The sequence below is a fragment of the Sitophilus oryzae genome, unplaced genomic scaffold (genome assembly GCF_002938485.1).
Source record: "Sitophilus oryzae breed Bouriz unplaced genomic scaffold, Soryzae_2.0 scaffold_556_pilon_pilon, whole genome shotgun sequence".
Classification (NCBI taxonomy): domain Eukaryota; kingdom Metazoa; phylum Arthropoda; class Insecta; order Coleoptera; family Curculionidae; genus Sitophilus; species Sitophilus oryzae.
In genome coordinates this window covers 727,724-748,354 of record NW_022147147.1, presented here as the reverse complement: position 1 = coordinate 748,354, position 20,631 = coordinate 727,724, and the positions used below count along the sequence as shown (strand labels likewise).

The following is a 20,631-nucleotide window of genomic DNA, read 5'->3' as shown; positions in this document are numbered from 1 at the left end:
TCTCCCTTGCGTTTTTCTTTGCATCTGAGTTTTTTGGAGATATAAATCCGCCACAAAGGTATAGACATTTTTTTCAATACATGTAAATCAGATTCAAATATGTCAATTGAAACGTCAGAGAACTGTCAAAAATGGTGGTTTGTGATATCGTTTGCGTCTGTCATGCATGAATACATGAATATCGTTATAATTCTTCCTTACTTAATATTTGTATTCAAAGGTTATAACAGTAAATTACAACTCCCAGTCTAGAAGGATAAAAATTTACCTGTATTTCTCAAATAAAATTTATCATTATACTACACATGTTTTCCGAAACCCGGTTATTGTGATTATAGTTTATGCCATTTCAAACTTTCTAAAAATATCGACTAGCGATTTTAGACGTTACATGAAAATCTTTACGATAAACTTGAACTTTTTACGTACTTTTCCATAATGATATTTTTACTTCAATTTGCAGGAGTATGAATATTTACTTTTAGGTGCTTTCGAACAACTTTACGTAACTTTGGTTTATTGCCACCTAACAGGAACTATAAACTTTTTATTATGACGTATTTAGGGAGGAATCGCTTCTGAAACTAGCTTAACTTTGATACGGATAACTTCCTAATTTGTAGGAAGGAAAACAGCGGACGTTGTAGTGATAAATAACTTGATACGACGGAGATGCTGAGAAAATGATATGGGGTAATGGTAAATTTTGGGGGATAGTGTTAGTAAATATCCATTTTGTGCGATTTATTTACCCACAAGAGAAAGTTTGGTCATATTTTTTTCTAAAAATACTTGGATATTTAACAAAAAAAAGATAACTGTCAAATGAAGTTGTCATTTCAGAAATTTACCTATTTAGTGCTTTATTATTATTGAAAACTCATTCCTACATCGGAAATCTTAAAGATGTATTTATAAATACAAATTAATATGAATTAAAGTAAAATAAAGTAAACAATTACAAGGTTAATTATAGTATTATTACAATATTCAATAACTTATTAATTTAGGTACTAATAAATTGTTAGAACTTTAGGATTTAAGAAGATGTTTAAATATTCCTCCATCGACTGCTAGGCAATAACCCAGGCGATCATAAGATTCTCTTACATTCGCTAAGTTGGTAAACTGAAATTCTATTGCATTCGGCAGAAATAGCATTTTCTCGTCTAGTTTTGGGTATTTTTTATCCTTGTATATCCTGTTTTCTAAATGGCCCCAAAGAAAGAAATCATTTGGCGAAATATCAGGAGACTTTGCTGGCCAATTTACTGTATGATTTAGGCCAATAACGTTTCCGTTAAAACTATTGTCTAAATATTCCCGAACAGCCGTAGAGAGAGAAAAGAATCCCGAACAGAGTAGTTCCAAATAATATTCTGCATTTAAATTTCGCGTAAGAAATAATGGCCCGATAATATTGTGTCCGAATATCCCTGCCCAAACCTTTACTTTCTGTGGATATTGCGTCCTTGTTTTGACAAACCTGTGTTGGTTTTCTTTGTTCCAATATCGATAATTTTGAACATTGGGTTCATTATTTAAGGTAAACGTGCATTCCTCAGTGAAACATATGTTTTTTAAAAAATCCCTATCCGTGTTTACTCTTTCCATCATATCAAAACAAAACGCCTGCCGCCGTAATTCGTCCCCATCTCGTAGCTCTTGGTGCTTTTCATATTTGAAGGAATAGTATTTATGTCGTTTCAAAATTCGAAACGCTGTAGTGTGATCTATTCCTATTTCATCCTCAAGTTTCCTTGTGCTTATCTTTCCATCGTTCTCTTCCACACACAATAAAACTTCCAAGTCGGTATCATTTCTTGCATCTTCTCTTTGTTCCTGCCTTGCTTCACATCTGCAGTTATTTATTAGGGTACCTTTGGTCTCAAATCTCTGGATATTCTTTGCGATTGTAGATTTTCCAGGTATTGGTCTATTCGGATACAGAGCAGCAAACACGTCCGACACCTTTTGATAACTATTTCCTTGATAATACCATTTAATCATCAATACTTTTTCTTCGGTAGTGTAAAGCTTGATTTTCATGCATCCGTTATCCGACAATACGATGGTACGATATTAATTTTATTGGTTGAATTTAAAGACTTCGATTGGTTAGAAACGGTTAACCAATCGAAGCCTTTAAATTCAACCAATAAAATTAATATCGTATCAACGTATCGTCGGACAACGGATGCATAAAAATAAAACTTAATTCATGGCTAATATTTTCGATGTAGGTATGAGTTTTTAATAATAATTATAAAGCACTGAATAGGTAAATTTCTGAAATGAGAACTTCATTTGACAGTTATCTTTTACCTTGACTGGTGCTCATAAGTAAATACAGGGCCATAAGAAAGGAGAAATATTTAAAAAGAAATCGGCGATAACTCGTAAACGGGCTAATCAAAAATATCTAAAGTTATTCTTTTGAATGTGGGTTTTAGTGCTCTTCAATAAACCTAAATAGAATAATTATTCTCTAAAATAATTAGGGAAGCCAATAATTTACCCCATTAAAATTTACATGGGATTTCCTATGTCCCGCTCGACGATGCAACACCCGGTACCTATATGTTGTAGTGTTATACCCTGCTGGCAAGCGAAACCTTGGGTCGGTTTACATGTATAGGAGTGAATCGCTATGGCAATCTAGTAAGTTGGAGAGAGCAAAAATACGAACTATTTATTACATAATCACTTGATTTGAGGCTAGATTCCATGCGCTTGGAAAAATACTTGTCTTCTTGTCTTTATTCAGTACATCTTATTTTACTAAGCGTGTTGACTGTAGTACTCTTCGTACACACGAAAATCGGCACCCAAGACCAGAAATGCCGACCCTTAGTATATCCAGGGTCAAGAAACCGTTTAAATAAAAAAGGACCTACGTTGTGTTGTTATTTTTTTTTCATTGGCCTTCTGATATCTTAAAAAAATTAAAAAAACAAAGAAAATGGGTTGTGCCTAGGGTTTCTGGTTTGTCGACATTTCGATAAGTATCGTCGACATATTGTCGATAAGGAGCATTTTTGTAGGTAATTACAAGCTTCATTATTACCTTCATTTTTTATTCCACGAAAATTTTTGTAAATTGCATATTTTGACAGACATTTGCGAAAAACTGACTTTTCGGCCATAGCTGGCCGAGCACGGCCATTTTTTTCAATTTTTTTTCACTAAAACTATTCCCCAAAAGGTACACAATCTGCCTGAAAAGTCCTGGTCGACGTATTAGGCCGTGGTTTCAACCTTCATTTACGATTTTATGGAATATATCTTTTAATTTACCTGTCATAAACCATTTCCTTCAGTTCTTTAGGTATTTCTTCGACATCGGTCATTGTTGCCATGTTTGTCAAGAATTGAATGCCTGCTTCGTTCAAGTTTTCTGAATACGCCACTTCAGCCGCTCTGATATTTGTAAAAACTGCCTGTACTTCCTCTACAAAGCCAAAAATGAATTTATATATATTCAGATGCAAAAAAACGCAACGGAACATTTTTTTCGTCAACCAAGCCCTATTTTCATTAGTTTTTTAGCAAACTGTATATAAATCTATCAACTTTAATTCATCAACAGAACTCAGCTTTTTATAAACTTTAGTATTTGGCTCATTTACAGGGAATGCCGTATGCAAGAATTTTGTGAGTAACTTTTTCTAAAACATTATTTTTCGATTAGAACCATGTTTCGTGAGCATTTTGTTTTTTTTACTCATGTCAGCACATGCCTTGGTTATTTTTTATGAGCGAAATGAACTTGCCACCAACAATTTGCAGTTTTTTCAACTATCATTACTTTACGATATTATTTTTTAATATCACTAGGTTTTGGTAACTATTGTTGTAATGTCATATCGACACTGGAACTGTATATTAAAATTTAAAAACGTTAAAAATTATCGACACAGGCTTGGTTTTAATAAATATTAGTAACACATTAGAACTAAGGATATTAAAAAAACTGTAATAACTAAGTGTACAAACAAACAAAAAAACTTGAAAAAAAATACTCTAATAGTTTGTATTGCCTCCCCGGGCTGATAAAACTCTCTGTTCATACTATTAATGAGGTTGCAAATATATTGTGTTATCTTTTCAATTATTCTTCAAGAATATTCATAATTTCGGCCATCTTCAACAAGATCGATGACTTTTGCACCATCTTCGTCACTAAGAACCATATTCAATCGTACATAACAATAATCACTAAATTCACCTCGTCATTATGAAAAATAACATCAAAAAGTAACTATAACTGAAAAAATTGCAAAATGTTAGTGGCAAGAAAGTTCATTTTGCTCTTAAAAATTAACCAAGGCATGTGTTTAACATGAGTCAAAAAACAAAATATTCAGGAGACATGGTTCTAACCGAAAAATAACAAAGACCGTAATAATCCCCTTCACCAAGCGCAGAATACTTGAGGGACTAGGCCCTCTAAGACTCTGCTGTGATGAGATTCCTCTCTCGGGGGAGGTCAAGTATCTAGGAATCACGCTTGATACCAAACTGACCTGGAACCGACATTTGGAAAATGTCACAAGGAGGGCGGTGACTACACTAGCGGTAGTCAGACGACTTCATGGAAAAATCTGGGGCCTCAGAACACAGATGGTGCACTGGAGTGGTGAGGCCTTCAGTAACATGTGCATCCTTGGTATGGTGGCCTAAGGTAATGCAACAAACAACAATGCTCAGCCTCAGCAAGGTGCAAAGACTTGCTTGTCTGAGCATAATAGGGGCGATGAAATCAATGCCCACTGCATCAATGGAGGCGCTGCTGGACCTTCCGCCTCTTCACATAGTGATCCAGGCGGAGGCAATGATACTCTATCGACAACAAAGTGTCTTGTCTCTGGGAAATAGGACAGAAACAGGACACTCAAAGATGGGAAATTCTATCGGGGGACCTCTGCTCCAAATGAGATCGGACCAAATGACCCCTCTTTATCACTACCACAAACCATTCGAGGTGAACAAAATGGATCGAGGAATGTGGGCAGATATAACATTCCTTCAGGATGGACTAACCTGGTATACAGACCGGTCAAAGACCGCTGAAGGAACAGGAGCTGGAGTATTTTGGGGAAAGACCAAGGGTAAGTTTCTTTTCTTTTCCTAGGGTAAACACTCAACCGTATTCCAGACAGAAATCTTCGCCATTCTACAATGTGCGAGAGAAAACAATAGAAGAGCTTATTCAGATAAGCTCATCAATATATGCTCAGACAGTCAGGCGGATCTTGGGGCGCTTATGAGCCCAAAGGTATCGTCGAGACTCGTCTGGGAATGCCTAGGTGAACTGGGAGCTCTGGCTCGAAGGAACAGAATTAAATTATTATGGGTGCCGGGTCACAGCGGCATCCAAGGCAACGAAAAAGCCGATGAGCTAGCTAGGCAGCGATCATCGGCATCCTATCTTGGTCCAGAGCCAGTACTGGGAATACCCAAATGTATGGCCCGTAGTACACTAAAACTCTGGATCAGGGAAAAGCAGAATGTCCACTGGAGAAACAGACAGGGGTACAGGCACAGCAAGGCTTTTATCCAAGGACCTAGCTCTAAAACCGCAAAAGAACTGCTAATGCTTAGCAGGAATAAATTGCGGATTACAACAGACCTCTTGACAGGACACATAGCTGTCAAGTGTTACCTGAACAAGCTCAACCTGTATCAAGGAAGTCTTTGCTGCAGACTCTGCGATAAAGATCCTGAAACAGCGGAGCACATAATATGTCACTGCGAGGCTCTGGATCGCAAGCGACACACTTTATTTGGGAAAGCTAGGCTAGAACTGGAGGAACTATGCTCCCATCCTATCAAGGACCTGCATAAGTTAGTGCAGGGCACAGGGATAGGAGAATGGGTGCAGATATAGAAAGGGGACAAACACAATAGGCCTCACAGGTCGCAGTGTTTCCGGCAGAGAGCGGCCCCTTATTGTGAAAAAAAAAACGAAAAATAATGTTTTAGGAAAATTTGGTCACGAAATTATTGCCCAGGGTTTTTAAAGATAGGGCAAAAAAACAACTTTAAGGTTTGTAATAAACTGAGTTTACGAATTAAAGTTGTTATATATAGTTTGCTAAAATAATCAAGGAAATAGGACTAAAAATATAAAACACAACATTCTAAATTTGACCAAAAATTTTTCCGTTCCGTTTTTTTTTCCATCTTAGTGTAGTTAGACCACGCAGAGATGACTTTATAAAATACTATTTTTTCAAATTTTATTATTTTTTTGTCTCTTTTTACTTATAGTTTTTACAATATCCTTTTGAAATGATTTAAGCTCGGATTTAAGGTTAAAATATGTGTGTCTGTAATCAACTTTTAAGCTTTTGTAACTAACCTTTGAAGGTATTTAACATTTCTGATAGAACACGTTCAATAGTTTGATTGACCTCTTCAATCTGCTCGAATATTTGAAGTTCTAACCTAAAAGACGAAACTATTTATACCGTGAAAGTAACTATTTACACTACTGATATACTTGCATTGAAAGATGAGAAAAGTAATGCATCTTGACTACATATTTGACTATATATTTGCTATGCATTTGAAAGAGGCAGTATTATACAGGGTGGTCCGAACGGTTTTCCGGAAACTCCGGCAGCATATTCTGCAGATAAAAATAAATAAAAAACTCGATAAAAAAGTTCGTATAAATGTATGTCCTAAAATGTTTAGTTTCGGAGATGCAGGGTGTAGAAGTTTCATTTTTATTTCGATTTTTGCCAAATAATTTCTGAAGTAACGTAAATATTTTAATAAAAAATGTTGTGTGGGAGTTTTTTGAAATGAGAAATTTTATTTAGATGTCAATATGACTCCTTACATGTGTTTTAACTTTTTGAAGAGTAATTACTTTTCGTCCGTACCTGTATAAAACTACTGAGTAAAAAATATACATTTACAATATTTTTGACGTAAAAAAAATCTTTTGCCAAAAATCGCTACGGGTAATGGTTCTCCAATACCTGTGACCATTGACATAAATTAAACATGACGACTAATTTTGAAATGTTTTTGTAGTCATTGTTGTCAGAAACTGTTTTATCATCATTTTTTTCGAAGGAAATTTAAACTTAATTTAAAAAAATCAGAAGTTCTCAAATTATTATTTCGGTCAAAAAACTATTTACCACAGGTAACACATAATCTAATTACTAAATATGTTTATTTTTTGTCAATAATCACATATATATTGACTATTTCCGTTCTAAATATCTTGAGAACGGTTTCTCGTAGCGTTTTTTTACCAAGAAACATTTTTTTTACGTAAAAAATCACGAAAATGTATATGTTTTCGCTCAGTAGTTCCACTCAGTAGTTTTATATAGGTACGGATATAAAGTTATTACTCTTCAAAACAGCTAAAGCACATGTAGGTGGCGCCCCCTACAAATAGGAGTCATATAGATATCAAAATCAAATTTCTCATGTCAAGAAACTCCCTGGTACCAATTTTCATCCAAATATTGATGTTACTTCAGGAATTATTTGGAAAAAATCGAAATAAAAATGAAAATCTTCTACACCCTGTATCTCCGAAACTAAGCATTTTAGGATATACATTTATACGAACCTTTTTACTTAAGATTTTCGGAATACAATTCGAACCATTCGAACCATCGAAACATTTCGGAATACAATTCGGACCACCCTGTATACTATCTTCAAACCTCTAGAAGAAATTATAGAAAAATAGAATCTCGTCTCAATATACAGGGTGTCCCACTTAAGATGGATACAAGCCAATATCTTGGTTGTTTGTTGAGCGATCTTTTTCATTTTTGGCAGAAGGCTGTATGGCTATAAAGGATGATTCACGGTACACCGTGACGGGCCGGGGCCGTGCGACGGTGAAGGCACGGCCAAACATTGTCAAATGTTATTTATACTTATACAATCATGCTAAGCCGAGCACGGTCCGAGCTTCGCCGGAACCCGTCCGTGCCCCGTCCAAGAAATGTCGGTGTACATTTTTCCTCGAATCCGCTACGGTCCGGCCCCGTTGCGGCAAACATAAATGAGCCGCCGCGGCTAAATACTTCGTTCGTCTATGGGCCTATAGCGACTGTTTTCTAGCAGTGTTGCCGCACCCAACTTTTAGCGCGTACCACATTATAAACTAAAAATGTACTACTTTGGTACAATTTTTTAAAGCACAACAAAATACATCTGCAAATGACTTTAACCGGTTTGGTCGTTGTGAATTTCTTCATAAATTTCTACATAAAAAACTTCCTGGAGAAAGACACAAATCGAGACGAAAAACATGAAATAGAAATTCAGAAAACCCAATTATAAGTATGTATAGGTTGAAGAAATCTAAGTAATTCTAATACTACACACAATACTTGGAAAACTTAAATTTTATTAAAAAAAACGCAAATATAGAAGCATGTTATAAACAGTAAATTTTCAAGTTTTTTCTTCGGGTTATTTAATATAGGCAACGCTATAGACATTACAACGTTTATAATACGTCGTTAATTAATGCGGATTGTCTCCGAGTGGTATCGGTAAGCGCGTTTAATGCAATATCAACGACAATAATTTTATTAAATATCTATTCATTTTCGGTGCGCGTGGGAAATAATTATTGTACCAAATCATCCTGGATTTGAAAATGTAGTACCAATATACCAAATAGAATTAAAAGTATCAAATTTGGTACAAATGTACCACTGCGGCAACACTGTTTTCTAGAATATAATCGGCACGGACATGATCCCCGTTGTCCACTCGGTGTAGCATATATTGAAGGCCCGGACGTGGCTCGGTGTCTACTTTACGGAACGTGCCCGGCTCGGGTACGGCCCGGTGTACCATGAATCATCCTTAAGACGTACATTTTGACCAGTGTAAGAAATGCGATACCTCATAGACGTACGTTTTAATGGGGTTTGATATTTTTCGAATCAAGAGAAGTATTTATTTCAAATCTGATAAATTATATTGAATCCTCCTTACCTAAGATACTTCAGTTCTAATTTTTATAAATATTGATACAGGGTGTGTCATTCAAATAAAACATTTTTATTTTTATTATTATTTTTTTAAGTACTTACGACGCCACTGGATAAACAACTGGTTTATTATCAATAACCAATTATATCCAATTATCAATTGATAATCGCTTTAAGTTTGGTCGAAGATATTGACTTTTAGTTCGATATAGTTTTATATAAATCTTTGTTTAGAGCATATTTTTCAAAGTTAATAGTGATTGTTTTAAATAACTCTTTGGATTTTTTAAAATATTTCTCAATAAAACGAATAAAAATCATATTTCAGATTTCATTGAAGAGTGGGTTTTTAAATTATTTTGTAACTGATTTTATTCATTTGTATTAGCAAACTTAAAAAACAATTTTTTAAAGTAAACAAAATAAATTGAAAATATTATTTTTTTTATATCGTATCTTAATTATTATGGAAGCAGATAGCTAACCTAACCTAACCAAAACTTAAATCGATTATTAATTGATAATTGGTTATTGATAATAAACCAGTTGTTTATCCAGTGGCGTCGTAAGTACTTAAAAAAATAATAATAAAAATAAAAATGTCTTATTTTAATAACACACCCTGTATCAATATTTATCAAAATTAGAACTTAAGTATCTTGGGTAAGGAGGATTTAATACAATTTATCAGATTTGAAATAAATACTGTCCTAAGGGTAGTTTACTCTTGACTCAAAAATAAAAAAAATATCAAACCCCATTAAAACGTACGTTTATGAGGTATCGCATTTCTTGCCCTGTGCAAAATGTACGTCTTATAGCCATACAGCCTCCTGCCAAAAATGAAAAAGATCGCTCAACAAACAATCAAGATATTGGCTTGTATCCATCTTTAGTGGGACACCCTGTATATGTTTGAGATCTTTTACATCAAAGTGTTTTAGACGGCCTCTTAGTATACATAACGTTAACATTTCTCATAAAATGTTTATTTAAATGTCATTCTGAAATGGTTAATCCGGTTTAAGGTTGATTCTCACTATACCTTCCGTTTCCATTCCATATCTGTTCCGTATTTTTATTGTATTGACGCTATACGTAAACTTCCGTTCCGTATCAGTTCCATACTTTTTATTGTACAATTATATCATTACGCGAAAGTTTTATTTTAAAATCTTTTGAAAAAGGTAATAGATTTAATTAAGAGGTGAAAGAATGAATATATAAATATTAGTAAAATTTCAATAGAGCTGGTACAAATGTAAGAACTTGACAACGCTGTTTCCGATACACTTCAGTCCGTCCGTCAAAAACAATGTATGGAAGGAAAGGATATGGAAAGGAAAGGAAAACGGAACGGATAGTGTGCATTGTCCTATTCATTTACATAATATAATAGTTTATGTAAACGGAGGGGAAACGGAAGGGAGCTGATATGGAAGGTATAGTGAGAATCAACCTTTATACTTTTCCAAATTTCCGTACCGTTTTAGGGTAAATTAAAAAGAAATCATGAAAGTATGTTTGATTTTTTTCTAAGTCAAAAAACAAAATTCTATGGTAATATAATTTCGTTTTCATTCTTTGGTAGATTGTTATTAATAGAATTTTAGTTGACGTCATATTTTTTGTTGTTTTAAAATGTTACAGAAGTACAAAATTGTCTCGTTCAATGCTACGGAAAGGGTGATACTAGTTATCCGAAAATGTCGACTTTAACGACAGCAAAAAATATGATGTTAATCAATATAAATAATAATTTTATTACTATCAAAGAATTAAATCGAAATTATATTACCCTTAATCGTCTTTTGATTTTTAGGACTTAAAAAATTCAACCATATTTTCATGTTTTTTTTTTAATTTTCCCTAAAATGGTATGTAAATTTGGAAGTATAAAAGGGATTACCCATTTTAGAACAAGCAAAAAATTTTTATGAAGAATATATTTTTCTCAAAATGTCAATAATAAAAGTTTTTCCTCTTCTAAAGACAATCCAGGGACATACTGTATGTCACACAGTTGTAGGAATAATATATTATGACTATTATTTAGTTAAGAAATGAACTCCTTAATATATGTATACAAAGTACAAAATTGTACTAACAACTTACTCCATTAAGTTTTTCCATGTCTTGTGTATCATCTGCTCAAAATCTTGTCGACGATCTACCATTGCTGCCATAAATTGGTCTTCGTCGATTACGTCATGATCTAGTTGCTGTTGCAAGTTTTTAATGTTCTTGAACATAGCATTTTTATTCTCTAGAAATATAGAATCGCATCTAACATTAATAGATTCAGAAAGATGCTGACAAATATAAACCCCAAAAAATCGTATGTGTATTTCGCCACTATAAGAAACTACAAAATAAAATAGTTATTTTTTGTAAACACTGCTGGGGCGTTAATCCAACGGAGACCAGCTTGTCAGCACTGACTAATAAATAAATTTGCCTAACGGACAAAAAAATTCTTAACGTTTCGGAAAGTATATCTCTTTCCGTCGTCGGAAGCAAAAAAAAATACAAAGAACAAAAAAAACTATTTAAAATATCTGAATGCAACTAACTATTCGAAAACACTTCAGTTTTTTAAAACAGAATACATGTACAAAACTTTTGACGTTCTGTTAAAATAACATTATATCAAGTTAAACTTCAAAATTAACAATTACTACCTGATAACAATTACTTAATAAGGTAAAACCAAAAAGCTTCAAACTTCCTGTATGATTATTTTTAATTTGTTTTTAATTTTTACATGTGTTATATTTATTTATGTTATGTTCTTTAAAATCAAAGAGGCGATTGTCATGCATTACTAACATCTACAGATGCACGAGCAATACATTTATTTTTATTAGATTTTTATTAGCCTCTTTTCTTTTTCTTTTAGAGGCTACCGCTTCTTTCATTACAATGCATTGTTAAAATCTAGTCTTGACAAGCTGGTCTCTGTTGGATGAACGCAGCAGTGTTTACAAAAAATAACTCTTTTATTTTGTAGATTTTCTTACAGTGGCGAGATACTCATAAGACTTTTGGAGATATGAATCCGCCGCATAGGTATAGACATTTTTGACAAATATAAAGTGTCAAGTTTTCTGATACCATGATACCATGACTACCATGAGACCTGTTAAGCTGCAATGCTCAGCTTTAATTACAACTATTAAAATAATGTGCATTTGGGGTATTTTCGGTGATATTTTTGCTCAAGCACCATTTTTTCCTTTTTAAAAAAAGACTCTTCTCTTCTGATGGTCTTCCTGATGAGCCTTTCTTGCGAGCGCGAACAATAAGTTCTTTTGGATAAAGCTCTTGGTTGTACTTTAATATACCTGTTTTTTTTTACAGTTTATTGTGATATTTGTGAGAATTATGTTTAACTGCCGCTCTATATCAATATTTATGATGTGACCATATTATTAAACCGTGTTAATTATAATATTCTATTCTATTTCTGTGTTAAACCTACTATTTTTCCATATTCTTTTTTCCTTCTCTAAATCTTTTAAAATTGTTTTTGGTGAATAGCCAGTTGTTGGCTCTTATGAAGCGGAGTTCGTGTTATATATTTTTAACACACTTTTAACTTCATGTTTTATATTTTTAAGATAATCTCTAACATACTGTTTTCTGATGCTTGTTTACAATTCGCAACGGTCGCAAACTGGTAGATTCAACGCAAAATGCAAAAAGCGACTAAGAATGCCCACGTAGCTTATATCACGTTGTAAAGCTGAGAATTCCTATCCATTCTATACCGCCTTAAGGTACGCGCACACTGACCAGAGCCGCACGCGCCGCATCGACCGAAGGAAAATATTATTTGTGTTGAATGTGCGCACACTAGCCAGAGCCGCACGAATCGCACCGTCGAAAATACGGCCAGTATTTTTGGGCCAGAATGATTTTCGGTAAATGCGGCTAGTGCTGCTGAAGTCACACGCAATTCCTTCCACTCTACGTAGCGTTGAGTGAGCCAAAGAGGAGATTAAAAATTCAATATGCTAAGAAAGTTCGCAAATTTTTCATGGCTCATATTGAAATTTTAGTTCATCCTCAATTAAATATGGAAATAATGTGGATTTTTGCCAATATTGTGAACCTATAACTTTCGATTCTTTCTCGTGATTTCTTCTTCTTCTATTAGCAAGGAGCTCATAATTAGTCATTTATTGTCGAGAAATATTAAAAAACATGCTTATCACCGCAGACAGGACTCCGGAAGCGACTGATGAGAAATTCGATTGGTAAATACGGGTGTAGTAGGGGAAAAAAGAAACAAAATAGCGAATAATGCAGCGCATGCGGCGCGTTCGGTACGGGTCAGTGTGCGACAAGAAAAAAAAGTGCGATTCGTGCGGCGCGTGCGGCGAGTGCGGTTCTGGTCAATGTGTGCGTACTGTAAAAAAAAGGATCTCTCAGTCGAAATGAATATGACTTTAACCCAAAAGAATGGCGCTTTTCAATAGGGCCAAGAACGACGTTTCTTGGCCCAAAGCGTTAACTATCTTTTCACAAGCTTTAAAAAATTACTTTAGAGAATAGAAAAATCTATCTGTCCAAAGTATTTCACTCTTGACCCAAAATGTATATGCAAAGAAGTTCTTGCTACAACAACAATAGTCTCTTTGATTCATGCAAAAATTCTTGATTGAAGAGGGACATTTCTTGATTAAAGAGACACTTTTCTTAAACCAATAGCGAATACTATTGATTCAACTAAAATTTATTTTGATCTAAGAGAAGTCATATACAGGCATATTACGAAGTATAATATTTTCCGATAAATTTAGGTTTTCCTGGTCTGTAGTAAGTAAAGTGATATTATTTTTCTCGATAGTAGTTATGTCTGCTTCTTCACTCCTTGGTATTCTTTGGGGTGGTTCATCACTCTACAAATTACAAAAAAATGTTACATCACGATTAATCAAAGTAAAGCAAATAAATTATTAATATTATAAGCTTTGGTCACATTTTGAATTTTTTAATACGACGACTTGAAATTCTAAAATTTTTGTAATTATTTGCTTATTTATTATTCTTATTCTATCTATAGTCACGCATGCATTATCTAAACAGGTGCATTAGGTAAATGTCTCTTACCTTCAAATATAGCAAATAAATGCTCTAATTTCCATGTTTTTCAGAAACTCCTTTAAAGAATCCATGTATCCTAAAATTTGTCCATAAAAAATGACAAATGCATGTTAATAACGATCACTAATTTGTTATACGATATGCGCTTAAAAAGCAAATTATGCAAAATTCCAAGTGGAAAATTCCAAGCAACACAACGCGTGCGTACTATGATGTGCGACCTATGAAATGCGACATACGACTGATCGAACTGCCGACTGATTGTATATACCGTCCTTCGTCATCGTCTTTGCGTGTCGTTATTATTTTTCATCAAAAGAGTATTTAGCTATTGGGAAAATGGCCATGTTTCTTGAATGAAGTACTTCCTAGCGTATTATTTTTTATTATCTTAAAACAAAGTAACCTGCACTTGGTTGAATGAAAATAGATTCAAGAGAAATTTTCGAATTTTTCAAGAGAACCAGTTTTCTTGAGTTAAGAAAGTTTTTCTTCAGGCAAAATATTTTCTTTTACACTAAAATAAATTCTCTTGCCACTAAATTTTTTTTTCAAGAACGATGACGACTTTAGTTTAAGTCTATCTTTTTTATCAGTGATACACTGACCAGAGCCGCACGCGCCGCATCGACCGAAGAAATATATTGTTTGTGTTACTTTCAATGAAGGTGCGCACACTAGCCAGAGCCGCACGAATCGCATCGACGAAAATGCGACCAGCATTCTTGGGCCAGAATAATTTTCGGTCAATGCGGCTAGTGCTGCTAACGTCACACGCAATTTCTTCCACTCTACGCGAGTAGTTGAATCGTATTAGCCGTAGAGGAGATTAAAAATTCAATACGCTAAGAAAGTTTTCATCGCTCATTTTGAAATATTGAAAAATGTTTAGTTCGTCCTCAATTAAATATGGTAATAAAGTGTGGAATTCCCCTCCTAAAGGTAAACTTTTTGCAAATATTGTAAACCCATAACATTCTTTCTCGTGATTTCTTCTTCCTCTATTAGCAAGGAGCTCACAATTATTATTTCTTGTTCGTTGTCATTCATTGTCGAGAAATATTAAAACAACACACTTATCACTGCAGACAAAACTCCGGAAGCGACTGATGAGAAATTCGATTTTCAAATACGGTTGCAGTAGGGGCAACAAGAAACAAAAGAGCGAATAATGCGGTGAATGTGGCGCGTTCGGTACGGGTCAGTCTGCGCGACAAGAAAAAAAAGGGCGATTCGTGCGGCGCGTACGGTGAATGCTGTGCTGGTCAGTGTGCGTGTACCTTTAGAGACATCTTCAATGCTGAAATTAGCTTGGAGGCGCGGCTTAGAGACACTATGCTCTCTGCATGGTATATTATGGAAATAAGCTCCCCGGATGACGGTATTTTTTATATAAATTAACAATTCGCCGGCGGTTGTTTAACCAGCACAGCGTCATTTAAAAAAGTTGATAAAATTGATTCGATAAGTACAGAAAATCCGAAGAATTTGAATGATTCCGAAGGAAGTTTTGGAGAAATCTAGCCAGGCTAAAGAACAAAAATACAAGCTTAGTCCGGTAAAAATATGATTATGTTCAAATAACTCATTAACCTAAGAAGTTTTCGATGTGTCCAATACTCTCTAGCTGATTTTCCAGTTTGGCATTTTCAGAGCTCCTGGTAAAATTGTCCAGTTCCGTTTGTCTTTCGTAGTAATGCTTCTCGCCGATGTCGAATACTTCCTTGCAGTGCTCGACGAATTGATTTTTATATTCAGCGTGTAGCTCCCTAACCTCTTCCCCTAGTTCTAGGAGCGTCTTACCTAGAATATAAAGTAGCTGAGTTAATTTAACTTCATGAACTAACTGCGTCTAAGTGAAAGGGGCCGACATTTATTTCTGTTAGTTCGTTTAAGTTGGATTTGGTACAACGTTGATAGTGTTAAAAAGGTTTATGTGTTTTAATTGTTATTAAGGCGGCCCGGCGGCGACTAAATTGAATGAGAATTCATACTTTTTTGGCGACTATTTTTTTGTTTCGTTTCCATACTGAAAATTTGTTAGAAATGCTAAAAAAATTGTGTGCACTAGGTGCGCATATTTGAAGTGGAACTTCTTCCTAACAGCTATTAAATTGAAGTCTTTGAAGGGTATATATTTTTTCATGAATGCTTTTTATAATCTTCAAAAAAAATAGAGTTAATATAAAACCGTATACTATATTCTAGCTTTAATCTTTTTTTAATTTTTAGTAAAAAACGATAATTCTATTACCCGGCCGGATAGCTGTGGCCATTAAACCAAAATACAGTACATCTATATCTCTGACTACTATTAACTGCTACTAACCAACAATTTGTTTTCTGTAGTTTGTGGCCTGTTTTTGTTTAAATTTTTTGTTCATTATTCATGTTGGGGATTTATTTTTAAATTAATGATAATCGTTAGGCAAACTCATAGAATATTGTATTTCTTTTGCATAATCAAAATTGTCACTCTAAATTTTACATAACCAAATCGTCACTCTAAATCGCTGTCTTTTTTAGATAAATGTCACTTGTCTTGTCATTATTCAATTCACTATTCGAATTCTCGAATGTTGTTATAACAAAAGTTTCATGTAAAAATAAAATTTTAATCAAATCACAATAATTGTTTATCTCTATCATTTACCAGATTAATAATACAGAAATTACAGCTCAATTTCAAATAATTCATTATCTATAGTGATTTACAGTAATTTTATGAAATTATACGAATATTCGCGTTGATTATTGGTTTGAAAGAAATATGACAGTGTCCTCCAATGAAAATGTGAGTTACTAACTCTCAATTCTAGTTCTGAGCTAGCAAAAGAGCTAGATGCTTTACCTAAACCGTTATTCAGAAGCTACAAAACCTATCGATGAAAATATGCATGAAATCACGGTTGGTACAGTGTCAAGTTTATTATAGTGATTTTCTTAGCCGCGTATGGCACAGATCGTTACCCAGTGTTGCCACAAGCTTATTTTTCATCGGGGTAGATTATCACGAGATAACGGGGTTAAATTGTTTTACAAATGGGTAGATTTACTCCGAATGGGGTAGCTGTGGCAACACTGCCGCTATCCTCTCGCTAAGTCGCACGTCACGGCCGTCTTGCATATATTCATTGAACTTCTTGCATTGAAGATTGCATGCACTTTGATTGAAGAAATAAGAAGATGCGCAACCTTATGGGCTTTTGTGGCACAAAACCTGTCCGAGATGTAGCTGGCAATACCGTCACCGCTAGTCAACCTGTCCGAGATTTAGTTACGCGCTGATTAGTCGTTTACAGCGCAGCAGATAAAGAATACTGTATCGTAGTTCTGCTTTCAGTCGACAGAGTGGGTGGTTGCCGGAGACAGTGTTGCCAGAACTGGGGATTAATCCGTAGATTTACGGATTTTGGGTACAGTAAGTTAATAGTACGGATTTTCTATTAATAAACAATTTCATATAATATTATATGATTTAACAAAGCATCAGAGTTGGCTTGGAAATGAAGATGGCTGTTATTTCATATGTAAAATATTATGGTAAATGTCAATAGTTCGTCATTTCCAAGCCAACTAAACGACTTTTTTCAATCATATGAAATATTCAGTAGCTACAGTATATCCTCGGATTGTCTTTACAAGAGAAAAACTTTTTTATTGTTGACATTTTGAGAAAAATGCATTCTTCCTTAAAATTGTTGCTTGTTCTAAAATGGTTAATCCCCCGTCTGTGTACGTTTCTAATCCATACCGTTTTAGAGAAAATTGAAAAAAATATGAGAATATGCTTGAAGTCCTGAAAATTTAAAGGCGTTTCTATGGTAATATAATTTCAATTTTATTCTTTGATAGATAGTAGTATTAATTTTGATTAACGTCATATTTTTTGTTGTCGTTAAGGTGGTTATTCACTTGCAACAAAACACTTCGAACGACCCAAACGCGCCGTGCGCGCTGTAACAAGTCGGTGTGCCGAACCGAACCGAACGCGCCAAACATTTTCCGAAGCTTGTCGGTAAACGGGATTTGTTCAAAATAATTTATTCGTTGGCCGGTGTTCAGTGGATACGGCAGTTTTGAACGTTCGTTGTATTTGTGGTTTTTTTAAACTGTGCTTAGCTTTATTCTAGGACCTACTAAGCATATTAGATTCTCAAAATCTTCTGCAGTCATCCTTGTAAAACTTTTCATATGCATATAATCTTTTTTTTTAATTTAATTTTTAAAACATTAAAAATATTAACTCTTCCTTCCTTATTTATATTTGAACCCGTTTGCCTAATACGTAAGCATGTATCAGCTTCTCAAGAAAGGTCATCCCACACTTATCCACTCAGGAACGTGCAGCAAGATCTTTACCTGCCCACCCCACGCTCAGAGTTAGTTAAAAGTTCAATATTATACAACTCGAAAAAAATGCACAATCACCTGCCATTTGAAATCAAATCCATAACATCATTTTCTTCATTTCGCAAAGCATTGAAGTCTTATTTACTAGTCTAGACAAGGCTTTCTACGCCGTAAATGACTTATATTTTGATAATCGAATCTGATTTTGTAAACACTGGTCTGATATTTGCTATTGCTATATTTACTATAAACTTACTAAATATTTTTGAATCTTATTTTTATTTTTTTATTCTTTGACATTGTAAACATTTATAAATGTTTATTTTAAACAATAAGACTGACAATGTAATTTGTACACTTGTTTTGTATTCTCTTTTGTTTGTTTACGTTACCTTTGTCTACAAATTGTAAAATTTTTTGACAATAAAGGCATTTATTAATTTAATCGAGGTCACTAAGTAAGGTCATATTTTGACGGCGCAAAAAGAGGCGTCTTGCCCACATTTTTCATTCTTACCTTGTTTTCTTTTTATTGTTACCCGCTAATGCCTCTATAATTAAAAAAGCACCAGCGGCTATGGTAAAATCAGATGCATCCATGTCGACAAACACACTAACATTGATTACTGGTGGGAACGCAACGAACACCGCAAACAGGCGGAACGCTCCGCGCAAAATGTTTTGTTGCAGGTCGTTCAGAGCGCGCCCGGAAAATGTTTTGTTGCAGATTGTTTGGAGTGCGCAGCGCGTTTGGTTGGTTTGGAGTGTTTTGTTGCAAATGAATACGCACCTTTAAAGTATCACATTTTCCTATAACTATTATCACCCTTTCTCTAGTATGGAACTAATTGCATTTTGTGCTTCTTAAAAATTTTAAAACAGCAAAAAATATGACGTTAATTAAATTTCTATTAATAACAATCTATTTAAGAACGAACACGAAATTATATTTTGCGTTTTGATTTTTAGGATTTAGAAAAAAATTCAAACCATATTTTCATCCATATTTCTTTTTTAGTTTTCTCTAAAACAGTATGGAAATTTGGAAAAGTATAAACGGGATTAACCATTTTAGAACAAGCAAAAATTTTTATGAAGAATAAATTTTTCTGAAAATGTCAATAATAAAAAAGTTTTTCAACTTGTAAAGACAATCCGGGGACATACTGTATAAAAGAATTTTTATTCTTGTTGTTTATTCTATGTTTAACACGAATAAATTTTCAATACATAAACGGGGATTTTTTGTCAAACCTATTACAGATATTACACATTTTAATATGGCAACACTGCCATCAGTTCCACACCGTCTTCGATATCCTTCGCTAGCCGAATGAGAGAAAATGAGTGTTATATGCGTTGGCCGGAGAACGAATAGAGGCCCCACCGTACAGCGCTTGAGACGTAAAGGGAAATTAAATCAGCCTTGTCACGAAGTCGCCCATTAGGTTGCGTATCTTCCCAGTTCTTTCAACCGACGAAATCATGACATAATTTCATACCTTCTTCATCGTTTGTGTACATTATATCAAACAGCTTGCCGGTCTGCAGATGTTCGACGAACATTTTCGAGTGGCTCTTGGCATCCTGCGCTTCTTTCTCTATCTGCTCATTCTCTATCCGTTCCTTTTCCTCCTTCCGCTCCAATGTCCGCAATTCGTCGCGGAATAATTCGCTTCCTTTTCCCCGTTCCTTCTCGTCGATTCTGAAAATATCAATTTCCGGTCGCGCTCATAACGACGGACGTGGTTATATTTTTATTGCTCGTTCAACTTTCTTTGTGGTTTCTAGGTACGTAGAATAGGTGTGTGGGGATGCATTTTGAGAAAAACAATCGGAGGGATTTGCTTTACAGCAGTGACGGCTTAACCATGAGTTCAAATGGTCAATGCCCCCCCAAAAATCAGGAGGAAATTAGAAAAACTTATTTAAATTATACTTTTTGTAAATCACTTTTTTTCATCCTAAAATATATTTTCATCCTAAAATATATAACTATATAAAATATATAACTATTCCTAATTTGTCCAATTTTCGCTTGAAAACATTTTATTTTACCCATTTTCTCTACTGCCGGTCAAAGTTTCATTTTGTCCTTCGTTCCCGTTATGTTTTACACGTATTAAACTCCAAGTGCCGCGGCTCGTGACGCCAACAAGGTAAGGTATACTACGTATAGAAA

The 20,631-nt window shown here is 34.4% G+C and overlaps 2 protein-coding genes across 2 annotated transcripts in view; one reads left to right on the top strand and one right to left on the bottom strand.

Moving 5' to 3' along the window:
* Positions 1-20,631, top strand: part of LOC115887220 (G protein-coupled receptor kinase 1) — a 351,626-nt gene that overhangs the window by 158,726 nt on the left and 172,269 nt on the right. The gene's annotated exons all lie outside the window — the stretch shown is intronic.
* Positions 1-20,631, bottom strand: part of LOC115887221 (dynein regulatory complex subunit 3-like) — a 36,867-nt gene that overhangs the window by 4,218 nt on the left and 12,018 nt on the right. The window contains exons 5-9 of the mRNA XM_030906587.1: positions 19,952-20,154; positions 15,690-15,899; positions 11,103-11,253; positions 6,365-6,450; positions 3,298-3,451 (exon numbers count right to left, since the gene is read on the bottom strand). Coding sequence (XP_030762447.1) covers positions 3,298-3,451; positions 6,365-6,450; positions 11,103-11,253; positions 15,690-15,899; positions 19,952-20,154 — 804 coding nt within the window. The remainder of the gene's footprint in view (positions 1-3,297; positions 3,452-6,364; positions 6,451-11,102; positions 11,254-15,689; positions 15,900-19,951; positions 20,155-20,631) is intronic.